Genomic DNA, 15,588 nt, shown 5'->3' on the forward strand with positions numbered 1-15,588 from the left:
GACCCGTAAGTGATGTACAAGTGTCATTATTTTGAATATAGCATTTTACCTCGTGCTAGGATGTCATATAAAAAAACTGTGACGTACTGAGTCATTATCTAGAATATAGCACTTTACCTAGTACTACAGGGTCAAGTCAGAAACTGTGATGTACAAGTGTCACTATCTAGAATACACCTGGTCCATTTTACCTAGTACGAGGCAGTCAAATCATAGAACACTGCATCTTTCCCTCGATGATGTACAAGTTTCATTATCTATAATACATCATTTTACCTAGTATATACTATGGGGTCAAATCAGGGAGTACTGCATCTTTCTTTTAGCTAGTGATGTACAAGTGTCACTATCTAGAATACACCGTTTTACCTAGTACTAGACAGTGAAATCAGAGAACACTGCATCTTTCCCTTAGTGATGTACAAGTGTCACTACATGTATATCAAATATAACATTTTACCTACTGCTAGGGGATCAAGTCAAAGAATCTACCTCATTCCCTAAGTGATGTACAAGTGTCACTACTAGGGTACAGAATATAGCATTTTACCATACCTAGTCATATTAGGGGGTCAAGTCATAGAAAATTGCAATAACTGCAATGACTCCTGGGTAAAAGTTTGACAAGTACTGACTCCATATCATATGTTTGACTCTGACTTTGATGGTAAATTACCTTTTGGCCCTGGGACAAATCATCTAATAATATTCAAATAACGGGTTATACTTTAAATTGTGAAATGACAAGTCCAATAAAATATTAGTCTGGATGCCCACGTGGTTTCTAACTGTGAGTGGAAGTATAAATGGTAACAATACTGTATGCAATCGAACTAGACGAATAAAATATCAATTGATACATGTACATGTATTTCAAATATATTCAAATTTGAAATCATCATGTGTTATAACTTGCAAATGCCCTACATGTTATACAGTGTGCGTTCTAAGCCAATTTGATGTGCCACTGACGTACACAATTTCTAGTGACACACCAAGATTTGGTGTTTGACGCACACAATTTCTAGTGATGCACCAAGATTTGGTGTAAATTTCCCCATCTCTTACTATGGGTGACTCACAAGAAATGCCATTTTGACTCACAACAACAAAATTTGGCTACCATTCGAGAGTACAATGAATTGTTATATATGTATAGTACACTCTCTTGTTGGTACATTGTTACATGGTCAGGGGTAGACTGTAAAATACATTGCTGGGAGTGTCCGTGTCATCCTTCCCCTTGTGAAGAAGAACGCCCCCAACAGTTGATAATTCAGTCTGGGTTAGGGGCAACTACAACAGTTACACAATGTACATTGCCCCATGCATAGACAGCAAGTCAAACTGATATATATCTAATACTCATCTTTCAATTTCACATTTGGTATATAATGGGACCACCACAAAGAAAAGTTACCTTATTTGTTAACTTCAGAAACAGAACCTGGTGGGATGAGAGCACTTGAACAGTGTTTATTACATGTGGGGAGTTTATGGCAATATAAAAGTCAACACAGTTGTTGTATATCATTTGGCCAGTTATAGTTTTCAATCACATAGCTTCCTGATACAACCAATGTCTAGAAATTCAGCAGGATTTGTTTCCTTGTAAAACCAATGTCCGGTTCACCATTAAGGCAGGCTTGTAAGAAATGATTCTGCGACAATGAATGAGAAAATAAAAGGCACTGAGTTGCCCTCTGAGTTGCCAAACTCAATTTTTTCAAAATGTACTTTACTTTTCCCATTTGTAAAATCTGAAATGACTATTAATAAAATCAGCAGTAAACCTAAGGGAGATGTAAAACAGACTCCAGTGAGTACAGTTCTAGTATGCTATTTACTAATAGTCTACACTATGTCTATCCAAGGCTAGTGTATAGATGTATGAGCATTGTGTTTGGTCACAAGAGTTCATTGACCTCTGTCCTTACACACAATGGTGCCAGGTAGACGGTGATTAAATAGTCAGCCAAGCAGATCAGCTCTGGTAAATAACAATACAGGGCTTTGATGTGCACTTCTAAAAGATTAGGCAGATGTTGGTACTCTACATAAAACATAGTTTGGTGTATGAGCATTTACAAAAAAAGGTAACATGGCGCTGTACATGTGTTGACATGGCTAAACCATGTGAAACTCAAAATGACACGCACATATATATATACATGTGACTCGCATTCCCTCCCAAACTGGAAAATTCATCTCATAACAATGATAAATTACTCAGTAACTTTCTAACTAACTAACTAACATGTAATTTTTATCAATTCTCACTCTGTCAGATACTTTGTATAGTATGATATGATTGAAGAGGAGAACAGTCTGTGTTATTACATTGACAGAACATTGCACCTGCATTGTAGACAATAGTTTGAAAATATGGCTATCCATCATAACTACAGAATAATCACACCATGTCTATGTATGTGTAGTATATATCATTCAGTGTGCCCTATGCCAATTTGATGTACCACTGATGCACACAATTTCTAGTGACGCACCAGAATTTGGTGTTACCCTATCTCTTACTATGTGGTGACTCACAAGAAATGTCAGTTTTTATCATTTTGACAAAATTTGGCTACCATAGGGGGCACACTGATATCACTATCAGGTCTTGAATTTACCTTTACCTTATATATGTAGGATTGATACATGTAGTCAAATATACATGTAGTCTTGAATGAACTGTTTCAGTTACAAATTCTCTGTTGATTCCATTGTCTAACACTAGTAACATAACAGACTTAGTCCTACCCCTATAAATGTGGTAGTCTACATGTAGATACAATGTTTAGTAATCTATGTGCCATGGACTACTGCTAATTTGGTAGACTAGATATAATGTTTAGTAGTCTATGTGTCATGGACTACTGCTAATTTGGTAGTCTAGATACAATGTTTAGTAGTCTATGTGTCCTGGACTACTGCTAATTTGGTAGTCTAGATACAATGTTTGGTAGTCTGTGTCCTGGACTACTGCTAATTTGGTAGTCTAGATACAATGTTTAGTAGTCTATGTGTCCTGGACTACTGCTAATTTGGTAGTCTAGATACAATGTTTAGAAGTCTGTGTGTCCTGGACTACTGCTAATTTGGTAGTCTAGATACAATGTCTAGCAGTCTGTGTGTCCTGGACTACTGCTAATTTGGTAGTCTAGATACAATGTTTAGAAGTCTGTGTGTCCTGGACTACTGCTAATTTGGTAGTCTAGATACAATGTCTAGCAGTCTGTGTGTCCTGGACTACTGCTAATTTGGTAGTCTAGATACAATGTTTAGAAGTCTATGTGTCCTGGACTACTGCTAATTTGGTAGTCTAGATACAATGTCTAGCAGTCTGTGTGTCCTGGACTACTGCTAATTTGGTAGTCTAGATACAATGTTTAGAAGTCTGTGTGTCCTGGACTACTGCTAATTTGGTAGTCTAGATACAATGTCTAGCAGTCTGTGTGTCCTGGACTACTGCTAATTTGGTAGTCTAGATACAATGTTTAGAAGTCTGTGTGTCCTGGACTACTGCTAATTTGGTAGTCTAGATACAATGTCTAGCAGTCTGTGTGTCCTGGACTACTGCTAATTTGGTAGTCTAGATACAATGTTTAGTAGTCTATGTGTCCTGGACTACTGCTAATTTGGTAGTCTAGATACAATGTTTAGTAGTCTATGTGTCCTGGACTACTGCTAATTTGGTAGTCTAGATACAATGTTTAATAGTCTATGTGTCCTGGACTACTGCTAATTTAGTAGTCTAGATACAATGTTTAATAGTCTATGTGTCCTGGACTACTGTTAGTTAGCCAAGCAAACTGTTTCACTTACAATTTTCTATTGTTTTGCATTGATCTATAAACAGACAAACAGTTTCTAAATTTGGTGATCTAGACACAATGGTTGTTAGTCTGTATATGTATACACATACATCCTGGACATCTGCTAATTTTAAGTCCTGAGAATGATTGTTTACATGTCATTAAATGATAGAATCTAAGTTCATGGCTGGTTAAGGAGTTTCTGTAAACATTAGCCTTGGTAGGGATAGCCCAGAATTCATGAAAAGATATGAGATGCCCTTCAATGGGCAGGTGTTCCATGCTAATGAAGGTAAACAAAATGTCAAATCTTAACCTACATGTATGTCTGTAGACAGACAAGGATGATATACTTACATGTAACATGTCTGAACCAAGCAGTAATGACACTCAAACTAACAGAATACTGAAAAAATATCAATGTCACCCAAATACTCTTGAACACTTTAGCAAGACTAGTCAAAACGTCACTGCAAACTTTATGATATAAAACCACCCTCATTTCATTTTTGACCCACTACTAAGCAATAATCTGGATAAATAAATACCATACATCACTGCCATATCAGTGATTCATTTGTATTATGAAATATCTAGACAAGTTCTGGGTTCATTGCTTGTTGCATCAAAGTTCACATCAATGACATTCTGAATTCATTTTTTATTCTTACATGTGACAGGATCTAGCAATATATTTTGTGAGTGTCAAGCTGTCACCCAGAACATGATGAATTCATAACTGTACAAGTTTGTGACAGTTTTGGAGTTCACAGCTGGTTATACACTACAATGCTTTTGTGAAGGCCCAGGGTGATAAAATCTACCTGAGTTTATGTAACGATCTCAATTTTCCCATCAAAATAGTACAGGAAGAACTACATACATACGTTTTATCTGATTTCCTCCTCTGTTATCAGGGATCAACCCAAAAATAGCATATATTTCCTAAATTTTCAAAAGTGTGACAACTTACCTTTAGACTTTATTTATAACTTTGTTGGATCAAGAACATGCATATGATCTTCTCAAGTTTTTACACAAAAAAGTTTAAAAATTCAACAATAACCTTATCACATCACTTTTTATCCATGCCATAATTATATATATGATTGAAGAATTCACAATAAAATTTATCCATCACTGTGATCAGATGGTGATCACTATCAAATTCCCACTTGTATTAAAGTGTTTTATTTTAGGTTCATGGCTAGGTTATACTGCAACCCTATATCGTACAGTACCATTGTCATTTCATATTTGATTCATCATAGTCCATAAAATCACAGAATGCCTGTATGACTATGAGTAGCCCATATATCATTATGACACCGTGTTTACATTGACAAGTCTCTAATGATCTTTACTGGGTTCATGGCTGGTTAGATCATTACACCAAATATCATTAAAATTTTACTTCATTTTGGACACACATTATGAAAAGGAAATTACAGAATATTAATGTCTACATAACTGCAATATCTAAAGTCACATTCATAGGGTCATGGCTGGTTGCATCAAATTTTATTACAATACCAGATTGGCTGTATTTGAATTATTAATGACAAAAATGACAACCTACAATTGTCAGCTGGTTGTATGGTTGTGGTTTGTTCAATTGAGCCATACACCATGTACATGTAATGTGTGTAGTAAAACAAAACTAAAACTAAAGCGATATGTTTAGACAGCTGATACAATGGTCGGGTTGTGGTTCGTACCAGCTAACGCCCATGTACATTACTACATGTACACATGTGTAGTACCATGCTAGACTAGCACCATACCAGTAAACCAAAACTAAAACTAACGCGGAAACATGACTTAAGTCACAATAGACAGCATGTATGTGATTCAGGTCACTGCACAAAAGACAGGAAGTATTGTATCATCACAAATCTTACAAGTGTACGCTTTTGATGACAATTTGCAATTTTCATGAAAATAAATTGTTTGTACTACTAACAAATTATACAAATAGAATACTTCAGAGAGAATAGAAAAACTTAGAAACTCTCATCTATGTAACCATTCCATTAAATTAAGTCATTGGCAATGTAATTATAGGGAGGGGGAGGGGGTTCCAAATTAATTATATGACCAGTCTGTGTAAAAATAGTATATGTGACATTCTTTATGTACAGCACTGTGTCCTAACCATGGGGTGACACCCATCAGCTTGCTATACTAGTAAATATCTACAATGATTATTAATATATATGTACACACTACTACAGCAAGGAAGTGCTACATACAAAATGTATGTACATGTTATCTAGCTTGGTGTGCATTGCTCTAAAGGAAAGACCTTCAATATCTTAAGAGTCTTGAAATGGACAAAGTCCCAGTTTACAATTATCAGGGGATAAAATTATGTCTAAAATTATCAGGAGGGAAACCCCCAACATTCATCTTTCCTCTATTACCAGATACTACTATCATAAGATATTCACATGAATAACAACATACATGTATGTATGCATGTAAACTTACATGTAAAGTGTAGGGTAACACTTGAGATAAAACAATGATACGGTCTCAACTTACCATATTTTATACATGTAACTGGGATAGCTGTTCACACAGAGTTGTAAACTGTTACAGTTTGCATTAAAATGTAGAGTTTCCTATAAAGTCTGCAAGTACTTTTACAACCTTCTGATACTGTTTATGTCACACCCTGTATATTCGCTGCACTTCTACACTGAAAACAAGTACTAGTTCCTCTTTCCTACATTGTATATATACACCAATGTCAACACACAAAAGCTTTATTACTCAGATTATTACTATACATGTATTTTCCGTTATAACTACAATATACACATGTATAACAGTCTCACTTATCTCTGTGTGAACTATATGTACATTTGTAAGTCAACAACAATAGACACAAAAGGGGAACAGATATCAGAACATTGAAACAATGTGATACCAAAATAGTATGTGATGAATAATCACAGCTGCAAAAAAAAATCGGACATAGCTAATCATAGAAATGTCACACCATTGACATAACAATACTGATAACCAAATCACTGCCAATCAGCTCAGTCAGCACACATACGCACACATATTACTCAGACTGCACCAAATAACCGTCATTACATTCGTAACCAACTTACCCGCCAAGTCCTTCTAGTTCTATCTTTATAAGTTTCCATTCGGCCATACAAACTTTACGTCATTTGGTGTACAAATTCCTACCCAGCAGATCTAGAATGTTGAGTTATTTTATTGCAGGTGTCAAACCATCTAGGTCACAACCCTGTCCTGTGACTTACTCTGCCCTATATTCAAATCAATAACTACTCAGGTACTTGATAGGACCCCACCTTATCTTGCAATTTAGACTAGGTGACTGTTAATAATTATCTTTGGTATGCTGTTTGTTTCACAACACAACAGTTATGTGATGATGTAATGTTACAAAAAAAATGTGCTGTATATCAGATGAATCTATAAGGAGATACATGTTTCGCAGTGAGTTTGGAATCTTTGCTGTTATGTTGTACGGAAGTAAAATATCATATCCTGCAGTAGATACAGGTCAGCTGAGCAGAGCAGTATTTATTGAACTGAAGTGTACAAGTACACATGTACAGACAATAACGAATTACTCAAATAAACAAAAGGTTTTAAAATTGTTCAGGAGTACTGGTAGGGTATTTATTGAACATACAAATACAATCACCAATGCCAAGTTGGAATTAGAAAATTATTCAATACTTATGAAATACGAATTACATGTAAGATCTTTATTGAACTGAGAACACATTTAATGGCCAGGGTTTCACTCTGAGTTTCTTACACAGTAGTATCAATCAGTGGAGCTATGGATTACAAACGATCATTCTTTTTTTCTGGACCAACTTTTTCTATCACTCAGCTCGATAACTATTTTGTGCACCTACATTTTAATCCTAATCTGAAGTGAGCCGCTAACATACAGGTACCTGTAATCACGAATATCATAACGTTCCAAAATTATTTGATAATGTAAGCTTAGAATTGAGGTTATTTAATTTATTCAACTGGGGTGTAGTTTTTATTACAAAATACATGCAGTAGAACAGCATGACTCTATGAGCACAACCAACAAATAACTACAAGAGTGACACGTTCCAACAAATGACAAATTCCTATTATTATGATATACAAAAATGTATATATTGTACACTTAGATTACAACATAGAGATATAATAGCTACAATATATGATGACAATTACATTGTAAATTCCTTTAGAAGATGCATCATCCTAGACAACCACATAGGTTTTTTTCATCTCTGAACAAACATGGATTAGCCGTGATATCAGAATTTTGTGGTTTGCTAAGATGACAATTATGCTGACTTATTCTCATTTGATGATAGTATACTGATAGCAAGTCTGAGTTATTCCCATTTGATGATAGCTAAAGTACACTGATAGGGAACACTGACATTCACTTAAAAAGGTCACAGGCAATTCAACCTCAACATAAATTTTCAGTCTACATGTACATGTACTTAAATATGCTACAATGTATTAGTGTTAGTTACAGCTGTCTTTAGTCATATAGCATACACTTTAGGAATTTTTACTAAATGTACATTGTAGTGCAGTGTTGTGTGTGTGTGTGTGTGTGTGTGTGTGTGTGTGTGTGTGTGTGTAGTGTGTAAAAGGTATGTGTCTGTCTGTCTGTGTGTATGTCTGTCTGTCTCTGTCTGTCTGTCTGCATATGTGTCTGTATACATGTATGTGTTGAACGTATAAAGTGTATACAAACAGGAGTATATGTGTCTGTATGTATTTTGTGTATGTGTGTATAAACAGTGTATCTATATTGTGTGTGTGTATGTGTGTGTGTATGTGTGTGTGTGTGTGTGTGTGTGTGTGTGTGTGTGTGTGTGTGTGTGTGTGTGTGTGTGTGTGTGTGTGTGTGTGTCTTTTCTGCCCTGGGTATTCATAGTACAGTTTATTCTTTTGTCAATGAGGTGTGTGTACATTTGTATCTGCTACAGTGTAGTCTAGGCGTTTAGTAAATGACATACATGTACATGTAATAACCAAGAAGTTTTATCATGCCTTCATGCATGAATGTGAAATAATGCAAAGATAACATATTTGAATTATCATAAATAAATCAGTAAAATAATTAAACATAACATTTTATTTATTGCTTATTTTCAAAGCAGTTACTTATCAAAAGTGTGTGTATATATAAAGTTATTTTATATTACTTGTAAGTTATAACTCAAAGTGTTGCATTAATAAGGTGACATACTGTGCCTTTTGTATAGTCCATATTTCAGTTGCTAGGTTCCCTTTGTACTCAAAAGTCATTAAATTTCCATTAAATCATATTTCCAATTGCTCTCCAATATTTGAGTACTACAAAAACCAGTAATAATTGTCCATAATTATGTAAATCTACATGACACTTCTCACCATATGTGGATAAAACAGTCCGCCTCATTTCAATATTTGAATGTTCAGTTGATGTAAATGATGTGTACATAATATGCAGATATAGCACTAAAGTGTTCCCCACTCCTTCTCTGTTCCCCCTCCCCCCCTCCCTCAAAAGAAAACAAGGATTCTGTATAGACGGGAGTCAGTCTTCGATTATAAATCATACTACAACACAATACATGGGGGATGAGTTGTGTTCATAAAGGTTTATAGGTGTGTAATGAATTCAAAATATACTAAATATGAAATATTTTTTAGATGCAATGTTTTGCTATATGTGATAAGTAGGTAAAATTAACCGGATTCCCTTGTCCTTTTATCAGGCTTCCATTACCAAACTATTATAGATTGTATGGGATACATTTATTGCTTTTAAGTTTTACAACTTTCTGTTACTGGAGTTCACCAACCTTAGCAAACACTGATATTTTACTATTCTAAAGTACATGGAAGTCACAAATTAGTCTGTAAGGTACACCGTGACAGGGCGCCCTCACACACTGTAACTCCTCCTGGGAGAGGTAAGGGCAGAACGACATGACATATCTTACAGTCCAGTCACAAATAATTATTATGTCATTCTACTCATAGAAATGATCACAAGATTCAAATCATGAGATATGGTGACAAAATCATCACATTATCATTTGAAATTCGTGAAAATTACTGTCTTTCAACAGGCATGGTCTCAGATTTGGTATCTGTCCCCCACACATCAAGTGCTGTTGGTGATTGGAAGACGCAAGCAAAATCTGAGTAAAGAGCTTGTAGACTAACATAGAAAGTGTAAAAACCCATAACATGAACATGATCTGGTTTCTGTTATCTGGATGACTTGCACATTTCTATACATAATTTCCATCCCCATGAAGGTATTTGTCATCAAAATATATTACATATGTCACTGTGTGTATAGAAATTGTAACATGTTGGTGTGATGTCTGCTACTGACAGACTGTGAGTTTACTGTGCTGTATTGGTGCCTATTCAAATAACATAACAAATTGATATGCAAATATCTAGATATTGTAACATATAGGTGTGATGTCTGCTACTAACAGACTGTGTGTTTACTGTGCTATATCGGCGTATATTCAAATAACATTACAAATTGAAGTGCAATATCTAGCACATGTGGTGTACCTACACTTGTACATGTATGTGGCTGAAACTGTGGTTGTAAACAATGTATTAGTCTGTAAAGTACGCCATGATAGGGCGCCCTCACACATCGGCCAACCCCTCCGGGTGAGAGGAGGCCGGTGAGGGCGCAACGTCACGACGTATCTTACAGTCTAACAATGTATGAGTGTAGTATTACTTTCAATGTATAAGTGTCAGTGGTACTTTGTATTATGTCACAGTCATGTATATACTGCAGGTGGTTCATGTACACATCATAGTTTTCATGTCTGTGACTGAAACTGTGATAGCTATACTGTTTTGTTATTTCATTTAATGGAAACTGTATTTTAGTATTCTAAAGTGTATTGTAAACAAACAACACACTCACAGGTGGTATACACATGCATACCTCATTTACTATTTTAGGAATGTGACAGAAACTGTGTTTGATGATACTGCAGGTGGTTCACGTACACACCATAGTTTTCATGTCTGTGACTGAAACTGTGATAGCTACTGTTTTGTTATTTCATTCAATAGAAACTGTATTTTAGTATTCTAAAGTGTATTGTAAACAAACAACACACTCACAGGTGGTATACACATGCATATACGTCATTTAAGAATGTGACAGAAACTGTGTTTCGATGTGATGGTATTTGTACATTTCTTGGAAGTTGTTGGATCACCGTGTATGTATGGATAGTTGTGTAAACAGCTACACTGTATTCCATAGTGGACTAAATTTTATCAATGTACATGTATGTAAAATGTATTTGACACAGACTACACACATTTGAATGTTCATTTCATTGAAGATGGTTAACTATTTGCAAGAATAGAACACATGTAGATACTCCAAACTGTATTATAAACATCTAACACAGGTCACAGGATATGAGACTGAAACAATGCACCTCAACGACATTCATACATTTCACCATTTGCATAATACTCCAAATTGCAACGTAACAATTACCACAGGTGGTATAAAATTTACACGTGACTGAAACTGTATTTAATACATTCTAGAAGTTTTGTTTCATTTTATTTGCAATATAAATATTCTGTATGTGGGTACATTTGTAACTGAAACTATGGTTGCCATAGTATTTAATTCCATGGAAGTTGTCTTTCAACATTTGCAACCATATATATATTTCAAATTACATTGTAAACATCTCATATGTGTAGTAACAGTGTACAGATGCAAGTAATTTATACTGATGACTAAAACTATTGCTATCATGGGCATATATTTTATGAATTAGTATAAGATATGTAATGTTGTTAAATCCTAACCAATTTTCTCTGAGTGCAAACTGATGGATTGTATCTTACATGTTCATTTTCAATTCCACTTCACTTACTCTCTGCTCTAAATTCCGGTCCTAACAGAATATACTTTTTTTTATATTCTACAAAATTTTAGCAACTACCGGGCACACATGTTAGCATTTTTTTTCATTAATATGTTTTGTATATTCAAATTTCACATTGGCTTTTTTTTTTCATTACTTTTTCATCTTCTTCCATGTTTCTCTGTCTCTCTTTATCCTCCTCTCTATCTTCATTTTATTGTATTCCTGGTAACAAGCCCTTTCCCAGATTCTCTACACAATTGGCATGTTCTCAGGCCCCCTACTTGAATAACTTCTATCATGAAAGAAATGTTCTGTTTGTGAACAAGTGTCATCACCGCTGCCATGACTGTAAATGACATCGCCAGTCCAGACCATTGCTAATTCATGCCAGAAAGGGCGCTGTTCCACAAAATATTAAGGGTGGGTGGAAAAAAATTATTTTGATGTTGCGGCTGAAAATTTGGGTCAGTTGGGAATGAGAAACGGGGAACAGAATAGGGTCACCCTTACAGTATGTACATCCTTGACATACTTACATAGCACTAATGCTGGTGTACATAACATTTACTAGCTAAACACCATACACTGCTAGACAATGATTTTTGACATTTGTTTATTCTACTGCCTGTAATTAAAATATAATTATCAAGGTCTGAGGACATGATTGTGATTCTTGTTTGATAGTGAGTTTTATACACATACCAAGTACTAGACAAACATATACACAGACATTCAAATTTCTCTTTTACAATACAACATAAAAATTTATTTGGTGGAAATCCCCTCCTGGAGAGACTAGTAGAAGGTCAAATGAATCACTTTAATGACAACATAAAAATTCCACAAACTCAGGTAGAATGTTGCATTGCTGGGAGACCAATATATTCACACAAATTCAAAATGACTTTTTTGTTATTGAGCAATAAGTATGTTTTATGACCTTTGACACCTATCTATGACAGGAAAATTGGCAATCAAATTAAACATTTGATAAAATGAAGTTCCTGTAACTTATTCACGGGAATTTTTACAGCAGAATTAGAGTGGAGGGTCCTTCCCAGTCCAAATGAAGTACTTGTCAGTCACTCACCTGCTCTGTTAACACTCAAAGGTTTGCAGGTTACATTGCATGTATAATTTATATAAACAATGGAACTGATTGGAAGTATATTGTGATGGTTACACATTTGCAGTGTCATGAGTGTGCTGATTTGTACCAACCAGAATTGTATTCATTATGTTGTTCATGTAAATCTGTACCCTGAGGGGGAGGGGGTGTCTGTCCTGTTGTAAAGAGGCTGACGGTTTACAATGATGATCTAAGTCACATTTTTTATTTTTTAGAGGATTTAAATACAGCACTTTCTCATTCCACTTTATCTGCATGATTTCTGCAATCCTTTACTGGAGTACCCAAACCTTTCTAGTCTAGATGCTATCCATGGCTTTGAATCTCGAGATTTCTCTCCAGGTAATGAATACCCTCTAGACTAAAAGCTTTGCAAAAAAAAAACAGTGAAACAATGGGGACTAACTGGAAATATGTTGTGTGAAGGTTACATTTGTTGTGTACTGATGGTCTGCATAAACTAGTTCCAACAAGCATTGGAAGAATGCTGAATGTTATTACATGTGTGTTGAGTCACACTGTAGTGGCTTTACATATGGTACAGCACTGCCACCTTTAAACAATGGTGGGGTGGCTTTCCCATACTGTTGTGAATACTAAATTAATACAAGAACGTTAACCTCAAACAAGGAAGAATACGATGACAACAATTCTGTTCCTTTGCTTAAATGTGTACATTTTATACACAAGAAACCAAATCAAAATGTGTATTTCCCCAAAAGAATACTACATTTACCAATAACTCATGAAGCTGATGGATTGCATATTTTCTAATCCAAGCACTGAAAGCAGTTGATATTTCCCAGCTACAGAGCCTACCATAGATTTGTACAGGAAATAACTTGTACCGAGTACACATGCTACCTTGTTGCCCAATCTAATGAACATAAGTCCAGAAAAGGTCTTTTTGAAATGCTTTGTTTATTATTTTTGACAACTTTATTTCTCTATTTTAAGTTAGTATATCTTCAAGTTAGCAACGAAACGTAGGTATCAATGTAGTATATTTGATGAGTGACATAAATTTATTTCACATTTGTTCAAAAGATGGTACATTCATAATATCTGACCCACTTCTGATTTTTAAACCAGACAAAAATAACTGACATTAATCCAAACAGAGATCTGTAATTCCCAACTTGCTGCCCACAATAATTACGGATATTTCACATCATTCAATGAAAAGTACTGGTATGAAAGTAAGTGACAGTAGTGTGTGTAATAGATACGTGTACTGTCTTTTTTTATAGGTACCATGATTATTGCACAGGAATAGAAATAAGTAGATCATAGTAGATAGTCCAACCACTCAAGTCATAGAAAGGTGTCAAAGGTCATAACACATACTTATTGCTCAATAACATAAGTCATTTTGAATTTTGTGAATATATTGGTCTCCCAGCAATGCAACATCTATATAATTATATATATATACATATATATATAGTTTTGGTAGTACTGGAACTCTTTCTTGGGTGTAACTCGGAGTTTCACGCATATTGCGATCATCAGACACTCTGAGGCCTACTCTCTGGGTGTGCTGTATATATAGAGTGTAGACAATAGAAATACCATCACTATTGTCTGTGTCGGTGGGTAGGTGTTGTATGTGTGGAGGTGTTGGTTGTTATTGTGTGGGTTATTGGGTGCGGACAAGTAAGTGTTGGCGGGTTGATACATGTTGGGCTTTGATGTTCCGTTAGTTAACGGGTTTAGTTTAGGTGATAGATGCTCTATTTAAGTTGGACAAATAAAACTACATATATATATCGAGTTAGCAGTGATACAAATGTGTCAATGTAATGTAGTAATTTGACTATTAACTAGAAAATACCATATTCCAAACTACATGTACAGCACAGATGATAAACCCATACTGTGTATCTTGCTACTGTCTCTTTCTACACAAGACAGCTAATGTCATCAAAAAACTATCAAGCAACTGACAAGCGCACAGCGTTTTTCTGGCTACTACCACTTTCTACACAAGACAAAAAATACCCTGGAAGAAAACATTCACTGAGAGATAGCTAACAACTGACAATTAAGCCCATACTTGTTTTTTTATGGCTACGGCCACAGCCACTTTCTTCGCAAGACAGAAAATACCCTTGAAGTTGTAGAAGAAAGCATTTATCGGGAGAGATACGGAACAACTGACAAGTGCATACTGTTTTCTACACACGACAGAAACTGCCCCAGAGGAAAGCATTCGATGAAAGCTATCAAACAAGTGGCAGGTCTTACCTTACGACCTCTGGGTGGTTTCCAACTGCTTTCTTTGCTGACAGCATTATAAAAGAATTTCCTTCCTTTGTCATCATAATGTACTTCCCAGTTATTTCCTAAGACTTGTGATGGTGGTCTGGTAGGCTGGGGAGGTTCAATACCTGGACTACTAGTATTGGATACACTATTGTTATCAAAGGAAGCCTGCAAAGAACAAACCACAAATCATGCTACTTTAGTATAATAAAGATTTATTCATTTGTAAAGTACTTGAATTTCATTTATTTTTTAAAGATATCTACAACAAGTGCATTGATATTTTCTATCAGCAACATACATTGTATGAATACAAACACCGGTTTGTATCTCCCATTAGTTTCACACCTCCAATGCAATGACTTTGTCAAGAAGTTGATATTTTTATGAAATAGATTGTGATGCAACATACATGTACATTTGAATATTTCTA

At 35.2% G+C, this 15,588-nt stretch overlaps 1 protein-coding gene across 2 annotated transcripts in view; it reads right to left on the reverse strand.

Annotated features, from left to right (window-relative positions):
* LOC144434631 (rho GTPase-activating protein 15-like) overlaps window positions 1–15,588 on the reverse strand; it is an 83,161-nt gene that overhangs the window by 39,761 nt on the left and 27,812 nt on the right. For both annotated transcript variants that reach the window (XM_078123121.1, XM_078123120.1), the window contains exon 2: window positions 15,138–15,323. In XM_078123121.1, coding sequence (XP_077979247.1) covers window positions 15,138–15,323 — 186 coding nt within the window. The remainder of the gene's footprint in view (window positions 1–15,137; window positions 15,324–15,588) is intronic.

Source organism: Glandiceps talaboti, chromosome 4 (assembly GCF_964340395.1).
Source record: "Glandiceps talaboti chromosome 4, keGlaTala1.1, whole genome shotgun sequence".
Taxonomy (NCBI): domain Eukaryota; kingdom Metazoa; phylum Hemichordata; class Enteropneusta; family Spengelidae; genus Glandiceps; species Glandiceps talaboti.